This window comes from Falco punctatus (genome assembly GCF_963210335.1).
Source record: "Falco punctatus genome assembly, chromosome: 8".
NCBI classification, from domain to species: Eukaryota; Metazoa; Chordata; class Aves; order Falconiformes; family Falconidae; genus Falco; species Falco punctatus.
In genome coordinates this window covers 4,215,520-4,238,045 of record NC_137588.1, presented here as the reverse complement: position 1 = coordinate 4,238,045, position 22,526 = coordinate 4,215,520, and the positions used below count along the sequence as shown (strand labels likewise).

Below are 22,526 nucleotides of genomic sequence, written 5' to 3'. Positions count from 1 at the left end.
TACTGACTGTATTGACTGACTTGAAATAATTCAGGTCACAACTGAGCGTATGAAAGAAATTACTGTGTGCTTGATGAAAAATGTATTGTATGCTTTGATAGCACAATCTGTTGCTCATTTACAGAAATATATGGGGCACATTATAATGACAGTTTCTGGTATCTGTAGCAATGTAACTAAGTAGATCTCTTAGATCAAGTTTTAAACTTCTGGAAATATTATTTTCCTAGTTCGGTTTTTACAAGTAACGTGATTGTGCTGGGCTACAAGTCCCACGTATGGCAAGTGGGAATCTTACCGGTAGCATCAGAGAGACAGGCACGCGCGTGGCCAGTAAGACTCTGGTTTTACTTTTGGAACCGTACCTTGCAGAACTTTGCCCAGGACAGCTGATAATCATTGTAACTGACTTGTTGTCCTGAAAAAAACACCAAACAGTGACTATTTTTCTGAAGTTTTGCAATAGATATAGCTTGGTATCTGTATAGCTGGGGGAGTGGGGTACAGTACAGCTGGACTTGGAGAGGGAATGGGAGCGACATACAGAGGGGCTGTAGATAATTTATTTTTTTTTTCTGTATCCTTTTGTAGCAGCTGATAATGGCAGTTTTGGGAATATTTGCCTAAAGTAGTCTGGGACTTTGTTTCTGCAACAGTGTGCTCAATTTTAGTTTTTAGTTGGAGTGTTACTTCTCTTGGCCTTCGCTCTTTCTTGAGCTTCTGTATTTTAAGATGACTTGTTTTCTTTCTTATGATTCTTGCTGATTTACAATGGCACCTCTCAACTCCATTACCTTCACTCAGCATGAAATCTCAAAAAAAACATCAGGAAAAGTGACTGTTACCCAAGGAAACCATCTTTGCTTCCCAGCTTTTGAAAACAACAAGAGCAGAGATTCTCCCCTGTCTTTGACAAATGCTTCTGTTCTCACCTGGCAGTAGAGGTATCGTTACCCTCAGCTTGGGGTTTCTTGCAGCTCACAATATATTTTATAATTATTTCTTCTCCAGAAACAGATAAAGCTTTCTTTTCTCCTGCCAGCTTTCCCTAAGACCTCTCCTTTCTGGGGGACAGACCCAAGGTTCAACAGTTCATCTCGCTGAAGGTACAGGGCCTCTTTGCTGTGCTGTCACCAGTGCAGGATGGGTCCCAGAACTAAACACACTCACAAGGACGGGTATTTAAAATGAAACAAAACCTGAACCAACCAACCAAGCAGAAAGACTTCCTTTTGATTTCAGATGCAAGAGATAATTACTTGCTAAGGAAACAAAATAACATCGCAGTTCAGTGTGACTCTGATGCCCTCTTTCTTCAGCTTAGCAGCTTGGAAGTTCAGAAGTTGAATCACTTTGTGGTAAGAATAAGCTGACGCGTGCTTTTCTTTAAAGAAAAAAAATGTCATTGTGGCATTTTTGACACCAGCTCTGGAAGCAGAGGTCATGCTATGCTGATTTTAGCTGCGGCAGAGCTGACCTGCATAGTAGCTGCTATGGGCTGTGTTTTGTTTTTTGTGCTGAAAAAAGCATTGATAATTCAGGGATGTTTTTGTTATTGCGAGCAGCGCTTACAGCGAGCCAAGGGCTTTTCTGCTCCTCACCCCACCAGCAAGGAGGCTGGGGGACACGAGGAGTTGGGAGGGGACACAGCTGAGACAGTGGACCCCAATTGACCCAAGGGATATTCTGTGTCATAGGACATCACGTGCAGCACATAAAGCTGGGGAAGGAAGCAAGGAAAGAAGGGGGGGGGATGTCTGAAGTGATGTTATTTGTCTCGCCAAGTCCCAGTTCTGTGCACTGGAGCCCAGCTCTCCTGGGATGGCTGAGCCCCTGCCTGCCCGTGGGCAGTGGTGAATGTATGCCTTGCTTGGCTTTGCTTGCACACGTGGCTTTTGCTTTACCTATTACACTGTCTTTATCTCAACCCACGAGTTTTCTCACTTTTACCCTTCCAGTTCTCTCTCCCACCTCACCGGGGGGGAGTGAGGGAGCAGCTGTGTGGGGCTTAGTTGCTGGCTGGGGTTAAACCACAACACCTTTGAAGTCGTTACCTGTAACTATCAAGATAAGAGCCCAAAGCAAATAAAATCTGTGTATTTCTACACACTTACCCACAAGCTTCTCTGCCAGCATGTTGAGCTGCTCGGAATTGAGTCCACGACCAACATACGATGAAAACTGCCAGCTCAGTACTTCTAAGAGCTGACTTAAAGTGGCAGCAGGGGGATTGTTGAAGAATGATAAATTCTGCAACAGAATTAGTGCTTTGTTTAGAGAGTTAGCAACCGTGAAATACACTGCAGGCTGTGAAAGAAGGCTGCAAGTACTTGTACTTGAGCACAATCTGGAAATGTTAAAAATGAGGTGTGTGGGATGGATACACTGGAGCAAATATGTGCTGGCCCTCCCACCTGCAGCCACCAGCGAGGTCCACGGGGGTGCCCGAGCGGAGCTTAGGGCGAGACTCCTAGAGAAAGCAAGAGTCTGTGCGTGCATCTTGGATGATGAAATACCTTGCTGTGCTTCTGACAGTATCGAATGTTAAGACAGTGAAAATATGCTTAAATCCTGTCCACTAAATGCAGATACTCTCACTTGTCAAGCTTGGTGCATGGGAATCTTAAATTGTTACACCCTCATACAGCGGTAAGTTGTTGGATCGTTTGGCTCATCTTAGGTTTTTTCATTTGGTTTCTGGACTGTACACGTAATGACCATCCTGAGGACTGCAAAAACTCTCTGAAGCATCACGGAGTGATCACGCAGTCCAGGCTGCTGGTCAGCTGGCCTCCCATCACTCCTAGGTGCACGCCACTGTAAACTGTCTTACCCTTTCTCTCCTCTGAACATCTATGTGACTGCTAATCCCCAGCTGAAAGCCTGAGAGCTATTGACACCACTGTTCTACAACCTGCAGAGTAACAGCAACTGAATCTGAAATATGTGCTGAGCCAGCTGGAGCTGAGAAAGAACGATTTTGCTTTTGCTCACAGTTGGAGCCAGTAGAAAGGGCTACTTGACACTTACAATCTTCTCCATAGAAAGCACTAGCTCCTATAAAACGTATGAGGGAAAGCAGCAGTTAAGCACATTACAGACCCCCCACCTATACACCTACTTTTGAATTGTACTAGTAGATTTATTCTGTACCGTGTACAGTTTTGGTCAGCTGCATCCATATTCAAATTAGAAAAGTTGTGGAGAAGGGCTATCACCTTTTCTTAGTTTAAAAACTACTGCTTTAGCCTGCAAAAGGGAAGGCTAAGTGTTCATGTGGTTTCATATCTGGGCAGGGAACAAATGGTGAAGCAAACAACATTAAAATACTACGTTGGTAACTCTGTATGTGAAAAAAATAAGGCCAGTTTCAGAGGGAAACACAACATTTTTATAACTAATATATTTGGTAACCAAATAATAGAAACATGAAAATGCAGAAGGGTGGTACTTGCATACTGAAGACTTACCTGAGGATCGTTGGTTGACAGATTGTACCAAATAATAGAAGCCCATGCGTTGGGTAGTTGGCTGACATTGGAAATCATCACCACAGGCAAAGAGCTGGTCTGGTAGAAAGAATGAATGCGGTATGTAAATGCAGCGAAGGAAAGTGTTAACGCTGTGTTATGCTTTGCTTTTTTCGCCCCCTCTTCCTTCCTGAAGCGTACACTTCTGTCCAGAACTTCTGGAAATCTTGGGTCTGCTTATAGTTACCGCTGAAGGTAGCACCTAGGATAGACGGACCTGTGGTCCAGCCCAACACAGCGGCGGTTCTATAAGCTGCTAGAAAATGGTTTTTATTCTTGCCCTAGAAAATCTGGCTGGAATACTCACTTCCAGATTTATAGTCAATCCATACAGGCAGACCTGTGTTTCAAAGCTGATGGAGTGCAGTTCCTCTGTCACCATGTGAGGGCCCTGAGGAAGTAAGCAGGTTATAAAACTGTGAATGCAGTTGGCATTTAACATGTTTTAGTCATCTGACTGCTGAGATAACACAAATTTGAAAGAAAACATGTAGCAAATATGTAGCAGAACAGGAAAAGAGGGAAGTGAAGGAAATAAATTATTTGTTTTATTTTGGCATTAAGTTAGTCCAGAAGTCTAGTGGATGTTCTTTTCTGATGAACCTAAAAACCCCTTGACATTGTTAAAGCCATGCTTTTACACTTTTAACTTTTGCTTTTAACTTCTTCTAAAATGATGCTTTAAAACACAGATTCATACGCAAAAAGTTCACATTCTTTTTTGTGACTCATAAAGATTGTCTCAACTTTTCCTGAAGTTTCTTTACTGACTGACAATTCCAGTTTAAACAGAGATGTCAAGCTTCCAGGAGAAACAAACCGGAAATAAAACAAAAAGCCACAGTTTTAATGACGTGTAGACCCTCATCTGGGATCACAGGTTTGTTTTAAACATACTTAGACAGTACTAGTTGAAGGAGTAGAGGCCTAATTAATTAATCCATAGTAAATCTGGTATTAAAAAAAACCCAAGCTTTTCTTGGATGAAAAAAAAAAAAATATCTGTCATAGTTGATTAAGGTTTGTAGTACAAGTCTTTTGTTTTGATTACAAACCAGCATGGCTCTGTAAAGATGCATATCTCTGCCCCTTGGGAAAGAGATCTTTTGAAATACATTTCCACCCCCAGAAGTTAAAATATAAATATCTATTTGTCCTTTCCCCATTTCTTGTTGTGGTTTTCCCCTCTCCATCACATATTTGTGTTGTCAGACTTAAAAAAAATAAAATCCCAATAAAAAATCTGAGATCAAAATGCTTCCATTTACTGAAATACTCTGCTGTCAGCCAATGTAAAATAAAACCGTTCCTTGGGAAAGTGCCTTGTGGCCTTATCTTTCCCATGGAGCCCCTCCTGCAGCACAGGTACAGGCTGCTGCAATAAAAGATCCTGTATAAATGAGAGACTGAGACCACAGGAGATCCTCAGGCATCTGAATAATAATCTGCCTTGCAAAGGGAAAATCCAGCTTAGAGCTGAAGGCTTTTACATGAAACATCCATCAAATGAGCTCAAATGTCTTCATACAGGTAGAATCAATCCAGCTCAACCTGTATTATGGGCACAAAGTTGAAAAGTGTTGGTGAAACTCCCCTTTCCACTCCTCTGCATTCTGATTTTGCAAAATCTTCATTTTTTCTGATAGAAAGACCATCTAGGCAAACAGCCATATCTATGTGAAAGGACAAATAATCTCAAATACAGAGCTTCCACATTTTTTTTATGAGGCAACTCATATTTAACGACTACAATCTCCACTTACTAAAATCCTATAACAAACCAAGTTTTGAAATTACTATGGTTGCTGTTAATAGCATGAACACATTGTGGCTGGTTTTTTTAATCATGATTTCCCAGCCTGATTTGACCAAGGAGAGGCTGTTTGAGGAAATCAGTTAGCAGTGAACCATGTCGCTGCTCAGCTGCCCTAATGGTCCACAGCCCTATGTTTTTATAGATATAAAAGCACAATATGTGAAAGGGGGAGTAAAATGCTACCAAAAGCAGAGTGCCAACATTTTCACACCTACGTTTTTGCATTTGCTTGTCTCCATGCAAATGACTCTGCAAGTGGCAAAGTAACCGGGAGGGGAGCCTTGAGTTTCAGTCTTGCTAATCAGGTTGCAAGTTACTCCGTGCAGAAAACCGAGTGAAGCGTGCACAAGTACCTTCTGCTTTAGGTGTTTGGTTAAAATTCCCCATGCTGATCGCACCCTTGCTTTGTACTTCAATACTACTTGTAGTAACTTTTGTGTTTGTATAACTTTTATCTATGTGGGCTGTGATACGAGTGATTTTATTGGTTTTGAAATCTTTTTTTGAAATTTTTCAATAAAACTTTACCCTCAGTGCTTCTACTGTGACAAAAAAAGTTATACTGGTGTGGAGACAACCTTAAACCAGTACAGGCCGTTTCGTTTCCTATGTCAGTAGGTGGCGTTCATAGAAGCTTCTTAGGGCTGCAGTTACCTTGGGAGACACTAATTATTCTGGTAGTGTTGGCAGAGACGGCTTCAGTCAGAGATTTATCTGCAGGTTTTTGCTGTTCGATAGCAAGGTCAGATGCGCAGCGACGGTCCCCGGCCACCCTCGGGTCTGGGTGTACTCGTGCCTTTGCCCCCCTGCCTGCCACCTCCAGCTGCTGGATGCGATGTGGTTCTCTGTCCCCCTCGTGCCGGCGATGCCGAGGGTGGGGGCACGAGGGCAGGGGCTTTCTGGCCTGTGATTCGGGTTCTTGTCTGGGGCAGACAGTGAGTGGACTTGGGGTTTGCAGGGAGCCAGAGCTGAGCAGGGGGCTGTAGGGTAAAGCTGCGTGGGTGCCGAGGAAGGGGAAGGGGTGAGAAGCTGGGCAGTTGGGGAGCACGGGGCGGTGGTGTGGACGTGCAGGGTGCTGGGGGACACACAGGGGCAGAAGGAGCGCTCTGCGGTGCAGGGCCACGGTGTTGGGGTGTGGGTTAGCCCCGACGCCAACACTTCTGATCTCTGGCCTCCGTTAAAGCAAGAACGTGCGGGTTTAGGCTCCTCCGCTAGGAAGCACGCCCTTGCAATAGCGTTCCACCTCGTCTGCCAGGCGGCACGTGGATGTGTCTGAAATCTGGGTGCTGCCAAGCACCAGCTGGTTTTAGGGCTGGGGTGCCACAGTGCAGTGCCAGTGCCAGAGGGGAGCCCCCCGCCGGTGCGGGGGCGCTGGTCACCCCAGCACATGCGGTCCTGGCTGAGGCACACAAACTTCTCCGATGCGAATCTAATTTTACCCTTACTTCAGCTGTGAACTTGGTCAACGGAATATGCATTTAAAGAACCGTTCCTCTAGGAAACGTTGCTTCAACAAAAACCTCAAAAAGCTTGGGTTTTTTTCAAAATGTAAATTACCAAATAGGCAGCCTTACAGAGGAATGTATATACTCAGATTATTACTTCCTACCTTCTGCTGTAACTTTTTAAATATAGAAATGTGAACTACGTAATTAAAATTTCTATGAGTAGTTCTAAAAAGTTCTCATCATACTTAATCTTGTAAGATAATTGGGTCTTATTATAAGGAAAATATATATTTCAAAATTTAACAACTTACGGTTGCTCTTTGATTTAAATAAAATCTAATCTAAAACACTTGTGAGAGTAATAAAAAATAACATAAAATAAATGCACAAACCTCATTTCCTTTGCTTCCAGCACTTGATTTCATTTCTTTGGGTTGCTGTATAAAGCAAAACAATATTTATGTGCCAAAGGAACTATAGACAGAAGTACATATAAAGAACATAGTTTGTAACTGTGATGCTCTTACGATAAAGTTCTATTTACAGTACACAAATACTCTGTAACAAAGGCTTTGACACTATGCCTTGAAAAGTCTATTCAGTGAATAGTCTTTTGATATTTTTAAAGAATTTTTAAGAAACTAAGTTAATGTAACAAAGCATTATTTAGGGTGTTTGTGAAGCATGTAATCCAAACAAGCACTAAAGACCACCGATCTCTACCTCTTTTTGCAAAACTGCACTGATGCACTGCATCCGTGGTTAAGCCAAAAAAACCAAACCCCACCATAGGTGAAGGAGTCTAGTCAGAAAGCATGACTCCCTGGGATATGAGAGAAGTTACAGAAGCGGTACTCTAGTCTCCCGAAAGACAGTTACTGCAGGCATTCATTTCAACCAGATCTAAAGCATTGGTGGTGGTGGTGGTTGGGTTTTGGTATTTTAGTTGGTTGGTTGGCTTGTTGGGAGATTTTGTTGGTTGGGTTTTTTTAATAAAACTCAGTTTCTGAGAAGCTGTGTAATTCACCATGATTAGTCTTTTCCTTTTCTGGCATTAATTAGGATTTGCTTTGTTGTTTCTGTGAAAACATACAGTCTTATTTTAGGTAATAAAGTATGGAATGGGATAAAGAGGTTATAGGAGTAAACTTTCTGTACAAGGAACGAGAAAATGAGCGTAGGCTTGACAGTAATGCAGTTGTCCCTGCATAGTTTTTAAAGAATTTTTTATCTCTTTATCAGAGGTACATGACAAGGACAAAAGCAGTCAAACTTACCAAATGGCGAAATTCTACTGACAGGCTTCCGTTTGCGGATTCATCCATGTTCATTGCTTTCACGTGTGTTCCGCACAGAACGAATCTACGATTACTACGGGAGGACATTACACTTACGTACTCAGATAAAGTCATGTGGGATAATTTAAGAAATATGATCTTTTATTTTCTTACCTCACAGTTGAAACATTCCTAAAATAGAAGAGGGGCAGGGGAGAGAAAACAGATTGTGAATCAGTAGATATGTAAGCCGTAACTTGTACTGAGAAACCTATCTTGAATTGGTAGATTTTGCCTTCTCAGAGTTGATTTGTGTTACCAATACAACTGCAATGTTTTAACTAAAGAACCCACATTTGTACTGTCCAGTTAAACTTCTGCATCTGGCTAGATGCAAGCAGTATGCTTAATCTAGCTTGTTCCCTGCCACTGGAATGAAAATGGTATGGAAGTGGGTATGGAAATGTTCAAAACCCACCTGGGCATGACTGTGCAGCCTGCTCTGGGTGACGCTGCTTTGGCAGGGGGTGGACCAGATGGGCTCCAGAGGTCCCTTCGACCCCGACCAGTCTTGATTTTGTACTCAAAGCTGCAGTATTAACTGCCTGCACACCTGTCTTCTGGGACAATACAAGACTGTGTATAGCTTGTGATAGCTTGTGGTGTACTGGGAGACCATGTGCACAGCAGCAGACTGGACAGGACACAGCTTTTGAAAGAATCAATCCTGGCCTGTTTCTTGCTCCTTCCTCACCGAGTGTTTTCCTTCCTTATTTTGGGCCAAATGTCTGTGTGGGCAAGGTGGGTTTTAGGGGCCTGCAGAAGCACAGCAGCCAGAAGAAGGGAGGTAGCTCGTACCTGTGGCTGATGATGGGGGGTGGCGAGGACTTGAATCACCTTTGCTGATTTTGAAATCATACCTTGTCAGCAAGCCTTCAGCCCCACGCCTTATCACACTAGGGCGCCCTGACCTATCCGTGACCAAGATTGCTCTACAGCACTGGGTATTGCTCAGAATAATACACCTCGCGAAGAGAAGATGCATCAACTCAAATAGAAATACAGCAGGCAGCGTTAACGCTGTTTTCACAAACGTATTACAGACAGGCTTTGAGATCCTTTTTGCTCAGGAAATAACAATCAGCCTGGGGATCCTGTTCATTTGGGATCACTGTAAGAAATAATGGGAACACAAAGGAGAACCAAACACCTTAGAAAGGAGGAGTTTATGCAGCAGCCTTAATTTCAGGCAGGGGTAAAATTCTGTAAACTACCATAGTTACTAATTACAGCACTGCCTTTTCAAGCACAAGCTTTGTGTACTACTTGGAGCAGCTGCATTGAAGGTACTGGGCCTATTAACATAAGCAGAGATAAGTGGTATATCAAAGCTATCCCATTTCAAACTATTGAAAGTATTTCAAACTATCCCATGAATGCAATACAGTTTGATTTAAAGTTTTTGTGTGATGCTGCTGTTTCGGGATGATGAATTTTATCAAAGTCTTGAAACAAATCTTAAATGGACTTCTTACCTCTAATTTGAAAACATCAATTAGGCATAACAGATTTAAAAAAAACATTGGCAGAGAAATCTTCCACATCAAAAAAAGAAAAGCATGACCCTGATGTTTTAACCGTGGGTTGTGTTTTTTTCTCTCTTTAGAGCAACTTCTAAATCAGATAGGGTAGCAATTGAAAAACCTGACTTGTCTCTGTAGTGGGAGAGAAAATATCTTCACTGTAAAGTTTCTTACTTGTCAATAGTTGCTTTCACTCTGATCTGATAGTTCAGCTCTGGCAATTTAATTAGCAACCTTCAAAACAGAAAATATAAAAGTGAGTATTAACAGAATACATTTATCACCAGAAAATATTAGAGACCAGTAGCTCCACACTAAAGTATCTGAAATGATTATAATCTGAAAACAGATTAGGCATCTAGGATTATATCATGATTTACAGGGCCGTATACTCAGAAAGAGGAGCTGGGCTGTTCCAGTGGTAGGTGTTTCACCCTCCCTGCAAGTATGTAGAAAAGTTAGAATGTGTTTGAGGGAATGGCTAGAGAGGCAACAAAGAAGTAATAATTAAGATATGGATTTGTATAATCTGTGCTTGCACCGTAGATGTGCAGATGTACTTTCCTTCCATGTACCCTTTCCACACATCCCAGCCCTCTATGCATTCTTTATGCTGCAAGGTGGAAACGAGATGAGAGTTCCTCTCCAATCTCTGCTCTTTTCACAATTGGGCAAGGAGCTAGTGGGAAAGAAATAACTTGTCATTGATTCACCAGAGCCCCCCAAAATGCAGAAGTGACGCTTTCCTAAATGCAAAAGTGGCTCCGAGTAGTCTGGTGTTGGCTTGTACAATGTAGATCGTTACTTGCTCAGTTTGCAAAGTCATTAAAACAGGAATTCAATGCATACAGAACCCTAAAGGTCCTGCCTTTCAGTCACAATCTGCCTTTCTTCCTCACACTGATTTACTCTTTATTGCCACTTACTGTGACAGATTCTATGGCCTTTATACCCCCATTCCAGAAAATCTCTCTGGAGTCAAAAGGATCTCTGACACAAGTTGGTCTGCTGTGCTTTCTCAGTTTTCCCAGGATAAAATGCAGTACGCAAATGAAGGAGTTTGTGTTGGATTCTTTGTGTCCTTTCCTTACCTTAATTTAACAGTGAACTGTATTAACGTTTTAAGAACCATTGGCCTCTGGGGATGTGTTGGCATGCAGGGCTGCCTTTCAACCACGAATGAACTGTGTGGAAGTAAGTGAAACAAATAGATTGTTAGGAATATACATAAACAGCTATATTAGGGGGGTAAAAAAAGTGCTGGTATCTCTTAGAGACTTATTTCTCTACAGGTGAAGTGGGAGGTATGTATTCCATCTCCCAGTTCTCAAAATGATCCAGTGGTCTTAGGTGAACTGTTCCCATAACAAACAGATATTTGGAATACATTAAGAACCAAAACAAAGAAAATTCCATAGTCTTAAAATACCAGGTCTATATGATATAAAGTCTGAAAGACCAAGGGTTTTATCAGAACCATAAAACAGAGTATGAAAATACGTTGATCCTGGCTCCAATGAAAGTAAACAATCATTTTATCTTTTTTCATTTTTCATAAAAAAACAATTGATAATTTTTTGCTTTCAAATAGTCACTTGTGGTATATCTCTAGTATAGCCAGTACAAAAGGCAAAAGGATTGATGATAATAATATTTTATCTATTAATAGAAGAGTGAAATGGGGTGGGAAGAATGTCTTTGTGGAGAAGAGGAAAGACAAGGAACAAATTAGCACCTGCCACTTTACTTTAAAAAAAAAAAAACCAACACAAAAAAACCCCAAACACCCCCCCCCAAAACAACAACCCTCCCCAAAATAAATAAATAAAACCCCACAAAAAAACCCAAAGACTTTTCTCAGCAGTACATACATAACTCCTACTGAAATAAGTGGATTTTATGTGTTTGCTTAGAGTCAGGACTTAAGTCACAAACCCTTAACTGCCACACACTGGGAGCTGCCTGGCACTTTCAGCTTCTAGGAGTTTTGATGACAGCTGTACATACTTTTTATATTGGAAACTCTGTCTTTAAGATCTTCAGGGAATCAAACTTTTTTCTTTTTTTTTTTTTCTTCTTAACAATATGGTCTCATTGTTACCAATAAATTTGTGCCACTTCAGGTAAATTTATATACGTTGACAATGGCTTACGCACTTCCGAAAAAGATTGTAGAGCAGAAAGTTGACTTTTTCCAGCAGCTGAGGTCTCTGCACTGGGATCGGGTCCCCGTCATAAGTCAGTCTGGTCAACAGTTCATCCAGTTTCTCTAGTTGCCTTCTAACTTGAAAAAGACTCTCTGCCAACAGCGTAAAACTACAGCAAGACAAAAGATCAGTTTGCAATCTTGCATCTAATCCACTTCTTGGAACACAATGGCTACTGAAGTTCTTGCTTGGGGAGATCAGAATCAGTACCGCCTGGTGCTTTCAATCTTTATCCAAACTCATGTCCATTCATCTTTTGTTTACATGAGTGTATAAATACATCAGGCAAATTACCTACTTCATTTTCAAAGATAAATATTTCTGCTACAGGCCTTATCAACAGCAATGCAATGCTGTCTGTGATAATTTGGAAGAAATAATACATGGTCCTGATGTTTTACATGCAGGGCACTTGTGCCAATTTTAATTCTTTCCTACAGCTCAGTAGATTTGCAAAATGTATTCTTTAAAAGGATAATATTTATCTAAAACGAGCAAGTTACCAAGACTGACAAAGTATAAAACAATAAGGAAAATAAAATCCAAACACACATGCTAACCGTTTAATAGGGTATGTGTATATAAAATCACACTTTTATGCTATTTTTAACAACTTCATTGGAAAAAAACGACATACAAAAAAGGCAAAAAATACTTTTTTTCTTCAAATCTAAAAAGGTTATTGGTTGTGTTTCTTTTTTTTCTTCTTATTTTTTACTTCGCCTTTTCCAGAAGAGAAGTTTGATGGGAGACAAATGACTAGGACATTGACATTCTCTGGCTATGTTACCTTTTTAAATATAATGCTATTTTCTTTTTATTTGCAATCACCTTTATCGTTGTCACCACAAGATTACTGCCATTCAATTCTTGCATAGTTTGAAGTCTGGAGGAGTGACGTACCTAGTGAGTCAAAGCATAAAGTGTCTACCCAGCTCCTGCCTAGACAAAACTCCCACTGTCCTCAGTGACAAACAGCCAGCACGGTTCTTACTCAAGCAAAACTCCCGAGAGGGTATGCATCATGTATCTGGAACAACTGTCAAACCAAAAAATGAGCAACTACCACAGCTCAGGCTCAGCAGTTCACTGTAACGTTATTAATTCCGAATAGCAAACATTGCCCACCAAAACAAATTGTATTTTTAGTTATTTACTTGCTTAGCTGCTAATTAATTTGCTGCTGTTGCAAGGTAGCAAGGCAACTAATCTAAAGGAATGATCATCTCATGTGCAGCAGACTTCCTGTGGTTTTCAGTGGAAACACAAGCTCAAGGCAAGCTTACCAGTTCTGGAGCTGATCAAGCCCACCATGGAGAGGCCCCCCAATGCAGGCAATCTGCTGCCGTCTCTTCCAGTCTAGCAGCTCTTCAGTCAGCATGTTGCTCATAAGCATATCGATTTCATGAATCACACGCCCTATTTTACTGAGTACTTCCTGTAAAATAGGAAAGGTGTCATAAACTGACCACAGGGAACAGCCACAAAATTCAGCAATTATCAGAAAGTGCCAGTTAGGTATCTTTTTTTCCCAATTATTTTGAAAGTAAGTGTATTTAGTCCCTACCGTTTTGGCCTCTTTAACTCAGAGGTGACTGGATTCATCACTTGAAAGTAATCCTGAATCTCTATGAACTCTTCCTTGGTAAAACTTGGGGGTTTTTTGGGGGGGTAGAGAGGTGGGAGGGAGGATGGTTGCATTCTTTGTGGGCATAACACCTCCAAGATGTTGACACTTGCAAGCACCATCAAGGTCAAAAAGTTCTCCTTCTGTTTTGCATCATATCCAGTGCATTGGGTTTTTGCTTGCTCGCTTTTAACCATAAAAACTACATGGACTCAAACAAATTGCCTAAATGTATTGTTTTCTGTGCCAGTAAAGAAGTGACCTGGGGAATCTTTGTCATATTTACAAGTCTCTGTTGCTGCATGGAGCAAGGTACCGTCGGTAGGTTGTTGGGGTTGGTATATTTTCTTTGCAAATATTAATTACATTTACTTTCAGTACTTCTTATTTACTTTAAAAGCTACAGATTGCCAGCTAAGTTATCCATTTGGCACAGTACATAAGAGGTCCTGTGAATTGACAACCTCACCTCACTTCTAAGGTGTGCAGAACCGTAACCTTGATTGAGCCGTTACTTAACTGCCGATTTCTTAACTGCTAGTCAGAATCACCCATGCCCACCCAAACCTTTCGTGGATTTTTCCTATGTTATTTGTCTGTTCTTCTGGGAGGAGAATTTTAAAAGGCACACATAAGCGTTTGAGTGCTTGGTGTGGGAATGAGGGGAGAAAGCAAACAAACCACAAATGACAAAACATGTCACTAACCTTTCTCTTGAAGTCTAAAGTATTGAGCATCACCTGCAAGGCCAACATTTCCTGTTTAATGAGGGCGCTGTTTTTGTCGCTCTGCTCTGCAGGGGATGAAAAAAAAGTCAGTATAAATGTGTTTGTGGGTGCATGTGTGTGTTTATAAGGGGAAGAGGGGGAAAACCATGACCAGACTGCAGCATGAATTTGTGAAAACAAAAACTGCAGGCATCAGCAGATTATGTAATTTCATTTGCATGGACTAACTTTAGTACAAGTTTAAGATAAGGTTTTATGACTCCACTCTTTAGATGTGCATATGGAACAAGAAAACATAGAAAACATATGGATGATACCTAGAAATATACAAACTCCTTACTCATGTGCATATTCACGTGTTATATGCATCTGCTCCGATCACCGATTGATCTGTATACTAGTGAAACGTGCGTGTGGTGTCAGTAGCTAGACGAAAGCTTTTTGGACTTGATGCGAATTACACGTCTGGCTGGGGGAATGGAGGTTAGGCATTTGAAACAGAGATAGTGTTCCTCGCTGTGGGGATTTCGGCAGCCAGGAGTACCGATCACTGGGTATTTCCCCTGCTCCGTAACTTTTTTCCTTCTCTGGATCACACGTTAGTTTCAAGCTTCCCTAAGCTTGCCCCATGCTCTTTTATATGCAGCAATTCCCCTGCCCTCACCTCCCCCCACCTGTTGCTCTTCTTGCATCTTTCATGCTACCTTCAAAAAAGAAACTGGTGCCAACCTTGTCTCTGCTAAGCTCTGGATTGACATTTCCCATTACGTTAGGATAGACATTTCAGTAGAGGCAGACAGCCCCAGCAATTGCTTACACACACGTTGTAAGGCACTGTACGCCAGCTGTGCTGGTGTAGAGCATTTGTGTACACTGAAATGTTAAGCCCTGAAAGTAATTGATATAAGCTTGTGTTAATTTGCAAGTGGGGCAGGCTTCAATCATCTGCATGATCAGTAATTATGATTGGCCTGACTAACAACCGTGGCATCTTGATGTCTTCCAGTTGCCTGGCCATATCCAGCCTTAAACATAAGGACTGGCACGTTTAAGAACTTGAATATTTCAAACCCAACATCTTTGCTTGTTCAAAGGGAGATAATATGAAGATACCCGAGCAGACACAAGTGGACCTCAGTTTCTTTTCTGAAAGAGATCATGCAAGGACTGCTGCCACATGCAGATCTCAGCCATCGTAGGCTGGCCGAACATGCATTCAGGGCGCTTACCAGCTGGCTACTGCCACTGTGGTCACAAAAGAACAGAAAGCCAAGTTAGAGGCTAAAACCTCAGTTTTGCATAACTGCTCTGAGAAATAAGAGGCTCTTCCACATCCTGTCAAGGAAGGGCCAAGTCAAAGGCAAAGAAATAAAAAATAGGTTCCTTTAAAAATGTACTATTTTTCATGCCATTATGTAGCTTATCTATAGAAAATAACTATACTTGCTTGACAAGATTCTCTTAACCCCAAAAGAGTCATTATGTTCCAAGACTATAACTTCATATAGACTAAAAATCCATTTTTATCTTTATATATATTAACTGGCTAATGCACAAAACCCCCTGAATACTGGGGTCTAGTTGCAGAATGAGCCATTTCCTAGAGAATCTAAAAAATGTAAGAACTCTTACCTAAGCTTTGTATTGTTTTATACCTGAAGTCAAATTCCTCTTGCAAGTCTTCCAAGTATTTAACATCTTGGTCAGTCATCTTTCCCAGGGAAAAGAAAGTAAAATTATTTGTGCGTTCACAGGGACATAAAAAGGAATTTGTTTTGTAATGGATAAATACATAATGTAGTATTTTCTTTTCCTACCATCTGAAAATCTTTAAGCCATTCTGGGAACTCCGGTTTAATATCTTGTAAACTTTGAAAAGGCAACTGAATTATAAATGCACATTTGTAACTACAGGTTTGTTTTGCTTGTTCAGAAAACCAACTATTGTTCTCTCTCCCACAGTCAAACAGTAGTTGATACAGCTAAACCACTCTGTGTTTTCTAATTCAGTGACAAAGTGGAAAGTGGGAATTATTATATTTAGCCTGAGCTAAACTGAAATTATTATGCCAATAATGTAACTTTCTTCTTGGAACTTTAAAGCAGGGCAAATGGATACTTTTGCATTGACTTCAATGGAAATGGGAATGGGGTGTGCAAAGCAAAGAAAGGTGGAGCCAGAGGCAGGAGCTGAGCTCAGAGACTTTATTTAATTACTTAAGAATTCAAGTAAAGAAATGAAAGATTTTTGCTGTTTTAGCTTTTTTGCAAGAGTTTGTTCTCCTGCGTACTGCAGAAAGTCTAGAAGGTGTTTTCTAGTAACCAAACAATAATTCAAAAAAAGACACATCAAAAGAAGGAAAATAAAACTGCAGGAAATCATTTGTTTCACTTCGAAGGTCTGTTTCTGTGCTGTTTATAGGAAGACTTGATTCTGCCAACCACTCATAAACAATCCTTTTTAGTTCCCTGGGATGTGCATGTTAAGCATTTGAAAACACAAAAACTTGTTTGCTAAATTAGGACATGCAGAATTAGCTGTTTTGGTTTACTCTTTATTTTGGAGACTAAACTTTTAAATTATATGTTTAAGGTATGAAATTACATACACAAGGAGCTGGCTGATTTCTGTGTTCAACTTAATTACCTACTAAAAACCCCCTTGTATCTAGAAATTGTTCTCATTTTCACTGGCCTTTCAGGGATAGCTGTGGTTCCCCATGCAGGCAGAAGGAGCAGCATGGTAGGCTGCTAGGTTGCAGCTTTGCCTGCTTGTGCTCTGCAACTCTCATAACTTTATACATAGGTAGAGATCTAGTATCACATTCTTCTAAAACTAGCTTTATCCTTCCAAGGATTTCATCTCTCCAACCATTCTTCACCATGTAGGGAGACATTGATGAGAGGATGATACTAGGACCTCTTTCCAGTATACCAGAACTATTGCTCTTGAATGGCATATGGGCAGATATTTCAAATACAGCTTCTAAACTGAGGCTGCTGCAAAGCTGGGAGTGGGATAGCAAAAAGGCTGCAGGTAATCTGAATCCTTATCCTGCCTTGACCTGAATGGGCAGGTATTCTCTGACTGAGCTTTCAAGGTCTCTGTGGGACACTGCTACAGGTTTGCCTCTGCCCTGCAATGGTATGGGAAACTCCTGGAGAATTGTTACCATCAGTTCCCAATGTTCTTCTACCCTCATGTCTCCAAAACATAATTATGTCACACAGCCTTCAGTTTTACAAAGATCTCGGTATGTGACTCAGAGGTCACGAAAGCCAGCTACTAAAAGAGGTGAAGTTGCAGAAATGCATTTACTGAACGCCACGTCTTTTTAGAGACAGTGGTTTATGTTCTTACTGCACTTGGTGGTCTGCCTTCAAGTTGCGTAGGGATGAGTGCGACAGCTTTAAAACAGGTAGCTTGCACACTGAACCCAGAGCAGCTGTAAAAACCTGAGGATCCAGGTATGTCCTGAGTAGTTAGTCTGTGCTGAGATTCTTAGAATAGTGGAAAATGGGTGGCAGAGCTTGTTAGCAAAAGTTTTTGTGCTACCTAGCTTAAAGATAGTTCAGGTATGTCTGTATGGAAATCACTGCTGTGTAAAAAGCAAACAGGACCAAAAAAAAACCCAACCCAAAATACCTGAGCACTGTTCTTGATGGCTGACACTTTGTGTTCTACATTTCTTTGTCGTTCTGAAACCGTGGAACTCTGCAGAGACTTTTCCAGTGGGCCCTGGAACACATTGACCATATAATGAATGGATGAGTAATAACAGGTGATAGCAACTGTACTGCAAGTTCTAGCATAGAGAGGGAATTCAGAATCTGGTCCTCTACCAGCTGGAGACTGATGTAAACAGACAAATATGTTTAGTTCCACAGAAAATAAAAACATGCTCCTTTAACTTTGAAATCCAAAAGGTGAAAAGGTTTGGGTATAATGCAAACAGTAAATATCCAGTAAATTATAGAGACTGAGATACAGATTATTAGATTTTTGAAAAAGACCCATGTCACAACACCCTGTAAGAGTAAGTATTATACCCATATGTGATTAAAAAGGACACATTTGACTTAAAAATTGTATCTGGATTTTAACTATGTAACAATTTCCCCAAAATAGGTTTTATATGTAATTTTATATTTTCTTTCTTCAAAGAACACAAAAACCCTGTCAATGCCATTTCCACATATCAGATGGAATGTGTTTTGCATTACATAATTGATGTGCATTAATGCATTGCATAATTTACAATATACACATCTGTTTTGCAAAGAATAATCTCTTTAAAGCCTTTCCCACAGATTAAAGTCTCAGAAGATTAGCTGTGACACAGAAGTCCACTTATAGCAATGTTTGCAGCAGTAGAGCCACTAATGAAGTACAAACATGAGTTTTAAAGGGTAATGTTTGGTAACCCCTAGAGCACACAAATCACTCTAGTGGAATGAAAGGGCAGGATTTGGTCCTAAGAGCATGTGAGCAGATTAACACGGAACAGATTAATGCAATGTAATTCATTACCTGTACAGGCATGCTAGCTGCAGCCAATATTCTTCTTTCTTCTCTTAAACAGTTTGAGATGATCACTGCTATATGCATGGGATTACCATGATATTTGCCCTGTAAGCAGAAGTCAATACAACTCTTAAAAATTCAGAATTCAGGGTGTCCCTCTGGAAATCACCATGTGCTTCAGTGTCTATGAGCTAGAGCTTGGTGTGGGTGGAAAAGACTCCCCTACCGTTCTTGAACTTTGTTGGTGCTGGTTCAGCCTTGCAGTGGAGCATCAGTTAGTGCCATTGCCATAAAATATTCTTAACAGTGTTCTACGGAGATTATAAAGATACAACTCTGAGATGTACACCATGTGAAGATCAAATTGCTCCACTGCTAACGCAGCTGTTTTGAAAGGGCTTTCCTGTCAGCCCATTCTGGGCACGATTTTATCATGTCTTCCATTTGAAATAGGATGTCACTGTTAGCACGTAGCACTTCTGCCAACCAAAAGTTGTAAGCATATCAATACAGTAATGATGTGAGCAGAAAAGCTTCTTCAACATAAAGCCAGAAGACAAATTTTAATGTCTCTGAACAATTTTTCTCCTTCAATAAATAATGTGCCTAAGATGAAGGAAGATGCAACTCCTGTCCCAAATCAAAGAACCAAAAAATATCTTATGTTTTTACACCAGCATAAATAAGGCACAGAACTGCTGATGTGTGAGTGAGGACTGGGTCAATTTCAACTCATAGTGGTTTGTGCTGTATTTATCAAATTGGAATCATTGAGGACTCTCAAGCAGCTTCTTTCACGGTCACATATTTGTTCAGTGTTTCTCAACATCCTTCGTGCCTTTTATGCAGTATTCACATACCATTCATTCAGATGGCCTGTATTCAATGCTCATAATGTTTTCAACCATTCACTAGAATTAATCCAGTTAATTTCTTTTCCTCCATGGTTTCCAGTTCTGGACTCGTTATCTTTTCCTCTTTCTGATTAATTTTTATTCTCATCACATTTTGCTGCCACTCAGAACTTAATTTATTCTTACTTTCTCTGAATGTGGCACAGTAAGTTTATATATACTTAAACTGATGCTGTGTTTCCCTTTGATATCTCATACCAATTGTTGTATTAGAAACAGGGTGGGAACACATCTGATAGAAATGTTAACACACTGCTTCTATATGCCAACTACTATGACAGTAAACATATATTTCTAACACTTTTTACTAGACAGACAAAACTCAATCGTTTCCTGGGTGCTTTTGCATGAAATCCAAGTAACGTGAAAGACTTTTCCATAATATGTTTTTACTTCAATTACAAGGTAAAGAAACAGTGTATTAAAAATGTTAATTGTAATTATGGAGATTTGGTATTAAATACCGTGCTGTTGCTTATACTGTGGTTCTGCGTTGAGGCTAAGGTGAAAGACATAGGACTCTTAAAACTAAATAACTGATGTACAGAACATTCCCTTCTAGAGCAGCTGTGACTGCCATGGCATTGCTAGCAATGAAACTAAGCTTTCTAATGTTTCTGGGGTTTCTGAAGTCTTCTCAGGACAAATAAAGTACATGCCCCATAGTGCACCCAGTGCACAGCCAAAGCAGCCCCAGTGCTGGGCATCCTTTGAGCGCTTTAAACACAGCACAGGGTGGTGCTTAACTCCAGCAATCATCTGTAGCACCCTGAGGAACAGGCGTTATGGGCTAGACTGTGATTTTAGGAGGCTGTCTGGAAAAAAAAGAAGTGGTGAGTAGCACTACCCCAGGACATGCTATGTCTCAGATGAAACACTAAGCACTGCAGATTTCCATGGCAAACAGTGCCAAAGATCTGCCATCACTCGTTTCTCCCTGCCAGCTTCTTGGGTCTAAGGGAAATAACTGTTCTCACTGCACACTTCCTTCAGCACAACTGAACTTCAGGTCCAGGAATATATCCCTGGTCCCCTTTACTGAGCATATTCCCAAGCAGTCTCTGCGTTATGTCAGGATGGAACTTTGGGAAGGGAACACAGGACTGTGGGACATGGCTATGATCTTCCTGCAAAAAATTGAGTGGAGTGGAGCTTCATGTGGAAGTAAGGTGAAGGTAGAGCCCAACAGCAACAGCCGGAGCAAATTAATTGCTGCAGAGAACAGTCATGCTCCAGGCAGCGCGGTGCCGGCCCAGTGCCTGACTCCTTAGCAGCTAACTGGGATGGAAACCACTCAGGCTTTTTTGCTGAGTGGGTTTCCTGCTCCTCAGTGGGCTGAAGCTGCTCAGCAAAGGATGAGTTCGTTGTTAAGGACTAGCGCACGTGAAGTCGGGAGAGGTTGGCTGGCAGAGGGGGAAGAGGCTTGCCTTGTTTCGGCTGCAGTCAGCCATACCGCTAAGCCTGTCCCATCTATCTGCGCCTTGGTTAGAGGAGAAAGAAGTCCTGTCTTTAATAAGCCTTGGGATGAAAGCTGTGGTGACAAATCTGTGACTGGTGTAAATCCACTGATGTGTGTATTAATTCCTCAGTTAATGTCTGTTAATTTCTGCTTGTTGTTATTATTTTTTTGCTGGTAAAACAGGGTGCCACCTTCCATGTAGAGAGCTAGTACATGAGGCCCGTACCACATGCTGGTACCTGCAGGCTATCTGAAGCTACAAAGCTTGAGAAGTGTTTAGTCCCAGCTTACCGATGCCCAACACAATTCAGGCATTCTAAGCATCGAAGGTTGCCTTTTGCCTTTGCCCTGTGACAAAAAGGTGTCAAGTAAAAATTCATTTAATTAAGTCAAGAAGAAATAAAAATCCTCTCTTGGAGCTGGAAAATGCATTTATGTAGGAGAGGCACTTCAAAAAAATTTTCTGACAGTGGGATGTTTTAAAATCCCCCAGAAAAAGTGCCAGGTATCAGGGACTTTCCTAGCGTTTCTAGATACTATTCATATGCAAAATGTTAAAAAGCTCTTTCTCTTTTTCTTTGTTTCATGAAAAGAAAACCATCTGAATCAAGAGCTGAAGTGAAAATTCACTTTTCTAACTCATAAAGCTCTAGCACTAAGCTGCGCCCAGAATGATTCCTGTACTTGTGCCTGTCTGGTGCTTGTTCAGCTTGGTTCAGTTTGACACCAAGCAGGTCAATAGGGAACGGCCACCTGCCCTCCTGGAGGCAGCAGCCCCTCCGACAAAAGCTGGAGTGACGGTGGATGGGCAGCATGAGCGATCCAAGGCTGGGAACGGGCCCTGCCTGCCTTCCTGACAGCTGGATGCTCTGAGCGCAGGACCGCTGGCACGGAGCTGAGTGTGCGCCACCTGCGCGGGCATCGCCCTGTCGGTGCTCAGCTCTGCCTCCTCCAACAGCTGCCTCTGTCCCATACGTGCCGTATTGACAGCCTCTGGTGCAGCAACCTAGCAGATGGATTGCAACTCAATGATAATACATTGATAAATAATAAATAAGTTGTGACATTAAGTATCTCAATAATTGTAGCTTATTAAATAACAATAATTACTAAGAGTCACAATAGCCGATTTGTTCGACTCCGTCAAAATAATAACACTGCATTTTTTCTCTCCATGTTTTATACTTCTCAGAAGTAATTACGCTACAGAACGTGCTGCTTCAGAATGTGCCTTATTATCCATCTACTGCCAACTCTTGGTGCTCGGCATTTCCATTTTGTCTTTGGTTGAGGGCAGAACTTTGGCTTCTGAATGACTAATGGGAAATTGTTTCCTATCATTGAAAGAGTAGTATAAGTTGGAAAATAAAGGAAATAAAAAAAAAAAAAAGAGAGAGACTTGACATGGGGGA

The 22,526-nt window shown here is 41.1% G+C and overlaps 2 protein-coding genes across 6 annotated transcripts in view; both read right to left on the bottom strand.

Annotated features, from left to right (window-relative positions):
* The window catches only part of NEMP2 (nuclear envelope integral membrane protein 2), a 225,850-nt gene extending 223,742 nt beyond the window's left edge, over nucleotides 1-2,108 (bottom strand). The window contains exon 1 of the mRNA XM_080399931.1: nucleotides 1,905-2,108. The gene's annotated coding sequence lies outside the window, so the exon portion shown is untranslated. The remainder of the gene's footprint in view (nucleotides 1-1,904) is intronic.
* STAT4 (signal transducer and activator of transcription 4) overlaps nucleotides 1-22,526 on the bottom strand; it is a 44,209-nt gene that overhangs the window by 7,510 nt on the left and 14,173 nt on the right. For 4 of the 5 annotated variants that reach the window (XM_080399919.1, XM_080399922.1, XM_080399923.1 and 1 more), the window contains exons 4-18: nucleotides 18,748-18,846; nucleotides 17,863-17,955; nucleotides 15,849-15,927; nucleotides 14,196-14,281; nucleotides 13,148-13,299; nucleotides 11,812-11,970; nucleotides 10,746-10,838; nucleotides 9,829-9,888; nucleotides 8,246-8,263; nucleotides 8,072-8,165; nucleotides 7,187-7,231; nucleotides 3,838-3,921; nucleotides 3,471-3,569; nucleotides 2,115-2,250; nucleotides 366-418 (exon numbers count right to left, since the gene is read on the bottom strand). In XM_080399919.1, the coding sequence (XP_080256045.1) occupies nucleotides 366-418; nucleotides 2,115-2,250; nucleotides 3,471-3,569; nucleotides 3,838-3,921; nucleotides 7,187-7,231; nucleotides 8,072-8,165; nucleotides 8,246-8,263; nucleotides 9,829-9,888; nucleotides 10,746-10,838; nucleotides 11,812-11,970; nucleotides 13,148-13,299; nucleotides 14,196-14,281; nucleotides 15,849-15,927; nucleotides 17,863-17,955; nucleotides 18,748-18,846 (1,350 nt within the window). Of the gene's footprint in view, nucleotides 1-365; nucleotides 419-2,114; nucleotides 2,251-3,470; nucleotides 3,570-3,837; nucleotides 3,922-7,186; nucleotides 7,232-8,071; nucleotides 8,184-8,245; nucleotides 8,264-9,828; nucleotides 9,889-10,745; nucleotides 10,839-11,811; nucleotides 11,971-13,147; nucleotides 13,300-14,195; nucleotides 14,282-15,848; nucleotides 15,928-17,862; nucleotides 17,956-18,747; nucleotides 18,847-22,526 lie in introns of all 5 variants that reach the window. The other variant, XM_080399921.1, reaches the window with a different exon arrangement.